This window comes from Monosiga brevicollis, genomic scaffold, assembly GCF_000002865.3.
Source record: "Monosiga brevicollis MX1 MONBRscaffold_19 genomic scaffold, whole genome shotgun sequence".
Lineage (NCBI taxonomy): Eukaryota > Choanoflagellata > Craspedida > Salpingoecidae > Monosiga > Monosiga brevicollis.
The window spans coordinates 555,408-564,490 of record NW_001865056.1 but is presented as its reverse complement, the minus strand read 5'-3'; the positions used below and the strand labels follow the sequence as shown (position 1 = coordinate 564,490).

General features: G+C 54.3%; 3 protein-coding genes across 3 annotated transcripts in view; 1 reads left to right on the top strand and 2 right to left on the bottom strand.

Moving 5' to 3' along the window:
* MONBRDRAFT_38046 (uncharacterized protein) overlaps positions 1 to 691 on the top strand; it is a gene marked incomplete at its 5' end in the record, with an annotated part of 1,208 nt that extends 517 nt beyond the window's left edge. Inside the window, 2 exons of the mRNA XM_001747915.1 lie at positions 241 to 324; positions 435 to 691. Coding sequence (XP_001747967.1) covers positions 241 to 324; positions 435 to 575 — 225 coding nt within the window. The 3' untranslated portion in view covers positions 576 to 691. The remainder of the gene's footprint in view (positions 1 to 240; positions 325 to 434) is intronic.
* Positions 692 to 1,560: 869 nt separating this feature from the next.
* Positions 1,561 to 3,047, bottom strand: MONBRDRAFT_38045 (uncharacterized protein; the record flags this gene model as incomplete). The annotated part of the gene is made up of 1 exon (XM_001747824.1): positions 1,561 to 3,047. One exon carries the CDS (start codon positions 3,045 to 3,047, stop codon positions 1,974 to 1,976), a length of 1,074 nt encoding a protein of 357 aa, XP_001747876.1. The 3' UTR covers positions 1,561 to 1,973.
* Positions 3,048 to 4,698: 1,651 nt separating this feature from the next.
* On the bottom strand, positions 4,699 to 8,207 carry MONBRDRAFT_27474 (uncharacterized protein; the record flags this gene model as incomplete). Its single annotated transcript, XM_001747823.1, has 16 exons — positions 4,699 to 4,791; positions 5,046 to 5,111; positions 5,197 to 5,277; positions 5,469 to 5,620; positions 5,779 to 5,851; positions 5,948 to 6,057; positions 6,137 to 6,230; positions 6,283 to 6,463; positions 6,590 to 6,660; positions 6,746 to 6,892; positions 6,998 to 7,081; positions 7,186 to 7,243; positions 7,360 to 7,458; positions 7,577 to 7,637; positions 7,782 to 7,986; positions 8,151 to 8,207. 16 exons carry the CDS (start codon positions 8,205 to 8,207, stop codon positions 4,699 to 4,701), a joined length of 1,632 nt encoding a protein of 543 aa, XP_001747875.1.
* Positions 8,208 to 9,083: the final 876 nt, after the last annotated feature.

Genomic DNA, 9,083 nt, shown 5'->3' with positions numbered 1-9,083 from the left:
TCTTGAGCCTCTCTCTCTCTCTCTCTCTCTCTCTCTCTCTCTCTCTCTCTCTCTCTCTCTCTCTCTCTCTCTCTCTCTCTCTCTCTCTCTCTCTCTCTCTCTCTCTCTCTCTCTCTCTCTCTCTCTCTCTCTCTCTCTCCCTTCCTCCCTCCCTCCCTCTCTCTACCTCTCTCTATCTGGCTAAGGACGCCGTTTCCCCTGCGCTCTCTCATCGGGCAAATTTGGCATTCACTTTTGTAGTTGTTCAGCAACAGCACGGTCGTCATGCTGATTGCGGCATGGATGCTGATTGGGATTATTTACCATTACTTTGCCATCACCAAGGTAGGTCACCGGTCTCTCCCTGTGACATGCCATGCCAAAGCCTGGCCTGTGGGGCGTTGGAACCACAATTCAGATTGACCTCAATGATGCGACATGTTTCTTTTGCTCAGACCAAGACCGAGCTTGAGCAGTTCTTAGAAGCACGCTCACAAGCCGCTGCTGCCAGTCATGCCGAGGCGCGGCAACGAGCACGGGAGAACGGCTATCAGAAGCAACTCGAACTGCTGCGCATGAAGGTCGCTGGTGACTAAGAACCGCACGCAGCCGAATCTCTGTACCCCCTTGAACAGAAGTGAGGCATGCGCGCTTGGTCGCAAGCTTGGACTCTACTCTTCTTTTCTCTATTTTTTTCTTATGTTCCCCCAATACCTTGTCCATACATTAGCATTCTATTGCAGTCTTTGTGTTCCCGTCAATTTACTCCCTGCGCGTCCCGTCTGCCATCAGCCTGTGTCAACAACCACCCCTCACACCAGTATCCATACAACAGTGATGCCAATCAAAATTAAAAATAAAGAGGGTTTTTGTTTTTGTTTTTAATTTTTTGAGAAACCTTAAAACGGAGAAACGATGGCGAGCGGAGCAGGAGCCGGACGGCGGGTGCTCGTGACGCTCTTTACCAAGCCCAACTGCCACCTGTGTGATGTGGCCAAGGCCGTGATGCGCAAAAGCAGATTGCCGGTAAGTGAGAGACGCTGGGCGTGGGCGAAGATTGGCGCGCACTCGCGGATTCTCACCTGTCGCATCATGGCTGGGTCTAGTATCAACTCAACCAAGTGAACATTGAGGACCACGGGCGTGAACGGTGGTTTGACAAGTACAAATACGACATTCCTGTCATTCATGTTGAGCAGCGCTTCTTCACAAAGCACCGCATCAACCTGGTATGGTCCCCTTTGGTGCCTTCCCGTGAGAACAGATGACCCGACCGCTCATCCGAGGTCTGGTGGCAGGATGAGTTTGAGCAGGCGCTGCAGGCAGCCGTTGAGGGTGCTCCGTGGCCCGCGCAGGCAGGAGATCCCGAACCAGACATTGATGCTGGACCAACGCCACTGGAGCACTCGATCTCCTTGGATAGTGATGAATAAGCTTGATTCGCCGTATCGTGCCAGCTTGGTCAACGTGCCTGCGTGCAGCTCAGATTATCATAGTACAGGCCTGCAAGCCATGAAGGGGACCGACGTGGTGGGTGCAAGCAGAGGAAGAGTAGAATGCAAGAGGACCGACAGACTATTGGAATTTTTATGTTAAATTGATACCCGGAACGCTTTCCGGGAACTTATCGGTGTTTGATTGTTTAAGGAGGGTCGCGGCCAACGAGCGCACGCATGTAGACAGACAGAAGACATCATCGAGCCGGCTTAGAAGAAAGGAAGAAGCGATGGAGCTACAAGCCATCGCGTGAACTACAAACGAGTGCAAAATCTTTTGGCGATCAGAAGACAGGATCGAGGAAACCGGTATCTTCCAAGATGGTGACATGCCCCCCGCCAAAAAAAAAAAGGTGGGGGCAAGGCCAAAACGAATGATTAAAAAAAAAAAAAAGAATCAAGCATTGAACGTGGTGGCACCAGGTCATGGCCACTCGAGATTCACAGCTGGGAAGCGAGGATGTGCAAGGCATCCGGCATGCTTGAAGCGAGCTCGATTTACCACCAACGCTGAGTGCGAGCCTCGCGCTCGGAAATTTCCTGCATGAGGCTGGGCGAGAGCGTCTTGCGCTTGACGCGGCTGAAGGGAGTCATTTCAGCGTTGAGGATGTAGTCAATGATGACGCCCGACCACGAGGTGTAGTATGGCAGGTTGTCATAAAATTCGGGGGCCATGGCCTTGAGCTGAGGGAGACGCGAGCCGGGAATGTTGGCAAAGTCGTGGTGCTCGTTGTGGTAACCGACGTTGAAGGTCACAAAGTTGAGGGGGCCGTAGTAGCTGTAGGTTTCGTGGGTAGGCAGGAAAACGTAGTGCTCCGAAACGAAGTGGCCAGCAACGGGGTGAAGACCAGAACCCAGCAAGGAGCCACCAATGCAGTAGAAAAGCGCTTGCCAGCCAAAGAAGTAGTACAGCATGCTGTCGTAGGCCACGTTGACAATGATGTTGGTAAACTCCCAGGGGCCGGGAACCTTGGGGCGCATGAACATGGGGCGGAGGGCGTAAAAGAAGGGCTGGAGAACCATCCAAACGGCCTTGCCGATGGTGCTGTTGAAGAACCAGGCCTCGCCGGGGAGGGGAATGTCGACATCGACATCGTGTTCACCCTGGTACTTGTGGTGCTCAAGGTGATAGCGGCGGAAGGAGTTGGCCACGGGGAGGCCGATGGGGACGGTGGCGAGGATGGCGAGCCAGCGGTTGTAGAGGGGAGTCTTAAAGGCGAGGTTGTGGGCAATCTCGTGAACGCCGAGCATCATCATGTGGTTGAGCACGCCGCTGACGGCGTAAGTCAGGACCAACAGCACGGGGAAGCTCCAGTTGGAGGCGACGCTCGCCATGGCAAACTGGAAAAGGACGGTGGCCAAGACGACCCATTTGGTACGGGGACAGGGGCCCATGAGGGTCTTGATTTCTGGGTGAGCGGCAAGGATGCGCTTGCGGCGCTCTTGATGGGGCTCATTGTCCTTGTCCCAATAAAAGTCGTTCTCCTCGCGGGTGTGGACCTTCATCATGGTGGCCTTGTCCTCCTGCTCCTTGATAAAGAGCGGGGGCAGCTTCAAAGGGCTTCCAAACATGGCGACGGTGGCTCGGGTAGAATCGAACTTGGGGTCAGAGCGGGCGCGATGGAAGTCAGCCCTAAAATGCGGGTCCACGGGGAAGAAGATGCCCCCCCAAGATATGGCAGAAGCACGCGGGTGAGAAATGGGCTTGGGGTAGATTCCAAAGCAAGGGACAAATGCGGCACACGAGTCACGAGGAAGAGGGGCAAGGAAGAAGAGGGGGGAGGGGGAGGAAGCGCGAGGGGGTGGCGTGATTGAGGTGGCTGACGCAAGAGAGCAAGGCTTTCTTTGTGAGGGTGGTGGTGGTCGTAGGGCGCGTGATCGATCATGGGGGGACGCCGTGATGATTGCAAAAAGTAGAAAAACAAGAAAAGCAACGGGACGAGACGAGACGAGAAGAGAAAGAGGAGACGGGTGGTGATCAATCGGGGTGGTGGTTGACGCGACCACGACACGGCGCTCGGCTTTGACCGTCGAGTCATCACTCGTCAAGGAGGGGGCGAGCCGGAAGCAGAAGAAGAGGATCAAGCACACGAGATCAAGACGTGCCACACCAAGAGAGCGGATGCCGCTGCCGATGCCGGCACATCACGCAGCCCAAAAGGACTTTGACAGAAGACATTCAATAACAAGAGGGCAGACGGAGAGCCAGAGGGGACTGAATTGGCAGGAGAACAGCGACAGACATAGCTTGTATCAAGGAGAGAATAGATGGATGGATGGATGTATGTAGCAAGGGCAGCGAGGCGCCACCCGGGGCCCACACACAGCGGGGATCAATCACAAGACCAGCGACCCAAAGGGAACGGAACGTACCACGAGGCAGGAACCGCGATGCCCCCAGTTACAAAGGGAAAAAAGAACTTCAAAACGTAGTAAGCTTAACACACACACACACTTAACACACACACACACACACACACACACATTTGTACACACGAGCACATACTAATACATAGAAGTACATACCTATTTGCATATGAGTTCACACTTGTGGACACACTTGACGATACATGAGATACATAATAGCACACGATTTCATACACAGAAAGCACACCTGTTTGCACGATTTATCACACTTGAGTGCACCGTTGTATATACACACCCTGCACACACCTCACACACCGTTGTACACACACATAAGCCATAACGACAACAGGTGGGAATTCAGCAGCGGTACACCCGATGCACTTGCACACCCAGACTGGATCGATGGGGTTCGCGTGACCGTTCCCCGTTCAGCCCGACCGGCGCTGCCCTTGGGATCCAAACGAACAGGCATCCCCCAGCACAATAAAAACATAAAACCAAGCGGTGATCACCCTCAAAAAGAAACCTCACCACCTGGCCTGACCATGCGAATGATGATGAGAGGTGAGGTGGGTGGTGATGATGACCCAGTCAGCCAGTCAGACGCGCGCACCGTGGGGCTGCAAGGGTTCAAGGGCCAAAGGCTGACATGTCATCAATTCGCAAGACCTGCCAAGTCTCAAAGGTGACAAGGCAAAGGGTTCTTTTTTTTTTTTGTTTTTATTTGCACGAGCAACACCAATAAACACACACACACAAATATCTGGTGATTTAAACCAAAAGTGTGCCAATAGTCACACATGGATAATACCCACCAAAATTTTTAAAAAAAAAAAATTCTCATCAGATTGATTGCTTAGGGCGTAAGGGATGCCTCGTCATGGCGCTGGATCCAGGTCCGGAGGGCCACACTCCAGTCCTGGTCCCGTGAGATGACCGAGTACTCAACCTGGGCGCACATGCATGCAAGTGCACAAGCACAAATCAGGTCTGTGGCCTGCTCAAAGACTGTCAGTGGTGGTGGGACCAACCTTGCGGTCGTGGAGTTGCGCCACGCTGGATATGTGCCGATGTCCCGCATCACTACACGCCGCCAATGCAGGCCCGGGCTCCAATTGACAGGCCTTTGCACCACGCCAAGCCCGACCAAATGCCTGTGAGAATGTCATGCCGTCCACCACGGGCCGTGTCGATAACCCATACCTGAGCAAATGTCTCCACAAACTTGGCTGGGTGGGCACAAGCCATGGCGCCCCGCGGCACCGTCTCCTACAGAAAGCCAAGAAGGTCAGTCCAGACAGGTGCAAGCCATGGAGCAAATGCTGGTAATCGTCCGCACCCCGCCCACGCTTACCTCACGCTCAAAGGCCAGCGCCGCAGCTACACCCACCGCCGTATGTGGATCCAACGGATAGCCCTCGGTCGACCACACGGCCTGCCCAAGACATGAGGTGCAAAACACGTCAACCGTGATCGGCAGCATGCATTATAAAAAAAAAAAAAAAAAAAAAAAAAAGGGAGTGAGAGAGCGCGAATCAAAAGAGCAGGCCCGACCATTTCAAACTAGTACACATCCACCATAGCCCAGCGATGCCTTAATTGCCCGGTCCATCTACTATAGCCCACCTTGATCGTCGCCAAGACCTGGTCATCGGGAACACTAACAGCCGTCAAGTCCACCATCTGTCCCAGTCGAGTAAGAAAGTCGGCTGGCACATCAGCATGCCCGTCAGCGTAAAATCCTTGCATCAAACGCTGCACCAATGAAGCGTCGCCATCTAAAAAAAGCACATCGGCCCCACCCCGGCCAAAAACGTGAGTGCCAGGCCAGGCCTCTCCTGCGGCAGCGCTCCGCAAGTTCCGTGATAAGCCACAAGCCTCGCGGTGCGGCAAACAAAGCCATTGACGAGCCCCACAACGATGTACCACCACGCACAAACAAGGTGAAAGATGCGCTCAATGTTGTAGGGCACTTGAATGTCCATGCTCGGTGAAGTCGTGACTTGGACCTAGACGCGGCCCGTTCCCCATCCCAGACACAGTTCGGTGAGCCACTACCAGGTGCTACGTGAAACGAGTCATGTTAGGCTTCCAGAACCACTTACCTCGGGTGCCAATGCCAATGTACTCTTGGTAAGCAAACGCACTAGCAGATCGTTCGCATTGGTGGCCACACCGAGGCGAACCGGCAAGCCCATTAGCCGTGCCAAAAGCCCTATCCGTCACATCCTCTGATCAGCATTGTCGCTTTGAACGCACCCCATGAAGTACCACACTCAAGTGCACCAACGAACCGCCCGTGACATGCCCGCCAGCCCCCGTGGGCACGAACACGCGAAGCGGTGCCTGACACCAAACCGACCCAAACTCTGGTGAGTCGACGCGCGTCTGGCCAAAGACTGGAACACAAAAGGGCATCAACTTTGCGACACCAACTTACTTGTGCCGTCGAGTCTTGCGTGACGCGAAAATAAAGGTAAAAATAATGGACGGCCTGTACGAGGACACGCACAATGTTGACGCTGTTCAGGCTGCCAAGGTGGTGCCGGGCCTTGAATGCGGTGTCTTGAAATACAGCTGTAATGGGCTGGTCCAAGTCATCGGAGGTGCCATCCATGCCCCTGCCACCAAGCAAATGATGCGTAAGATTCCAGCCGAATGATTTCACTGAACATGAGCTTGCCGTTGACGATGATGCCAAGTAGATCGCGCCGGATGACTGAGAGCGGGAGATTGAAACGCCTCACCACACATGCACGTTGGATGCCGATTCTGCGCCGGCTGTCATCTGAAGCTCCTGAATATGCGAGATGCGGCCCTATACGTCGCAACCCTCATGAGGGCCGTGTCCAATGTGTAGCACATGCAGCGAGCGGACCCATGCACAGCAACGCTGCTCGCACATGTGGAAAGAGGACAAAGAGCTGCAGATGATCGCGACCCCGCACAGCCTCAATGGCGGCCGAACCGGTATCACCTGACGTGCCCACAACCACGTTTAAGCGATCCTTGCGTCGTGCCAAGAAATGCTCGAGCAGGTTGCCCAGAATCTACAGCGGTGCACACGCGCGACGCCAAGGCACGATGCCAAATGAAGTGCAGGGCCTGGGAGTGAGGGCTTGAGCGGGATGCGGAAGCAGGATATTCAACCTTACCTGAAGGCCTAGATCTTTAAAGGCGAGTGTCGGCCCATGCCAAAGCTCACACACGTGCAATTGCGAGCACGAAGCTCCAGCCACCTGCGTGCACACCACGTTTGCTCTCGTCGCGTGAGATCTGACCTCTTCGGCTGTGCCATGGACGCCAGCTGTGCCACGTTGTTTGACAAGGCGCGATCACGTACCCGATCAGTGTTGAGGGTATGAACGGGCGTCACGTCGGGATGTGCAAACACGGCCGTGCTATCATCGCGTCGGTAGTTTGGGACAGCGATCAAACATGTTGATGTTTAGCCAGGCACCTGCTAGCCCTGAGGAGCCCGCAGCTAGTCAGAATACGTGTGGTCGGTCGACCGCACCTTTGCGCAATAATTCCTCTGAGCTCGTCATCCTCCAGCTCTGCCGGATCAATCATCTTGCGAAGAAATGCAAAGCAGAGTTCCCCATACCCCAGCGTGCTGAGCAGCGAGACCACCGGGTGCAGCACATCATTTTCGAGTGAATAACAGGAGATGCCTTCTCTCTCCCTCTCTCTCTTGCATACGCGCGTGTGCTAGTCGTGTACGCAAGCCGTACCTCCAGTGGCGGAGCTCGTCGGCTGTCAGCTGCGGGATCGCTTCCGGCATCAACATGCCGCCTGTTGATCATGGTGACAGATGAGCCAAGGTACAGTTGGACACCATCAATCCTGCCAGTCCTGCCAACCTCACCGTCATTGGCCCATCCCGCCAGCATAGCCGCCTCAAAGGACAGGCCGCTCTGCCCGCGCGTCGAGCAATACCGCATCGCTGCCAGTGCCTCTTGTCAGTGTCAGCCTCAAGATCGGTCTGGAAGAGAGAGAGACAGAGACAGAGAGACAGAGACAGAGACAGAGACAGAGACAGTGACAGAGACAGAGGCAGAGACAGACAAAAAGAGAGAGACACAGCCACAGACACAAACACAAACAGAGAGAGACAGAGACACAGAGACACACACACACAGAGCTGCTAGCATTGCGCAATTGGTATTGAGCAAAGTTAAAAGGTACTCTTGAATTTGTATTTCATAAACTCTCTCTCTTTGCTGATTTTTTTTTTTTTGTGTGTGTGTGTGTGTGTGTGTGAGTGGCAGGGAGTCTTGAGGGTTTGGGTGTTGAGGCAGGGGTGACGCTGCGCGCGTGCATGTGAGGAAGATGGCAGAGGTCAAGCATGGCGGCCATGGCCATGACGAGGAGGCATCGGCTTTTGTGGGTAAGTCGAGGCTCTTTTTTTTTCTCTTAATGGTGATGGGGAAGCTTCATTTGGTGCTCATCCGCGCGCGGTGATGCCAACGTGCCAGATTTTGAGGGCGAGGAGGTCAATGTTGAGGATCTGGATGATCTAGGTACGCCCAAATGGTGCTCGGTGTACCGACTGCTGTATTGCTTTTTTTCTAGCCATGTCATCTGATCTGGTTGCCCGCGCGTGATACGTCAAACAGAGGATGATGTTGAGCCGCTTGACAGCACGACTGTCGAGATGGCTGCCCTGATCCCCGACAACCAAGATGGACAGGAGACTCGCCCCGCTCGACCCGGCTCAGACGCCTCGATTTGGTCCTTTGAGTACTACCAGAGTTTCTTTGACGTTGACACTTCCGAGGTCCGTGCGTGCATGAGCATGAGCATGTGTGGCAAACAAGACTCACAGCTCCAGGCGTTCCTCATGGGTGCGCCTGATCGACGCATGTGTTTTTGCGGCGCCAGGTCTTGGAACGACTGCGGCGCGGTCTGTGGCCTTTTGGCAGCTACTTTCTCAAGCATGTTGAGGGCCATGGCGATCTCTATGGTCTGCCCCCTTGTCCATTGGCCCCCTGCCCCCCAATCTCTCGTTTGACCTGGCCAAGCTATTCACCCCTTTTACAATTTTCTGATATAGGTCCGTTCTGGGTCACCACCACGCTCGTTTTCATGCTGGCCATGGCGGGCAATGTGGCGCATTACTTTGCCACACCAGTCGATGAAAAGGCAGGCTGGCACTATGACTTTCGAAAAGGTGGGCAGCCACCCGAAACAGCCTTGCACCGAAAATTGAAAATCCAACCCTTCCCCGCTTCTCACCTG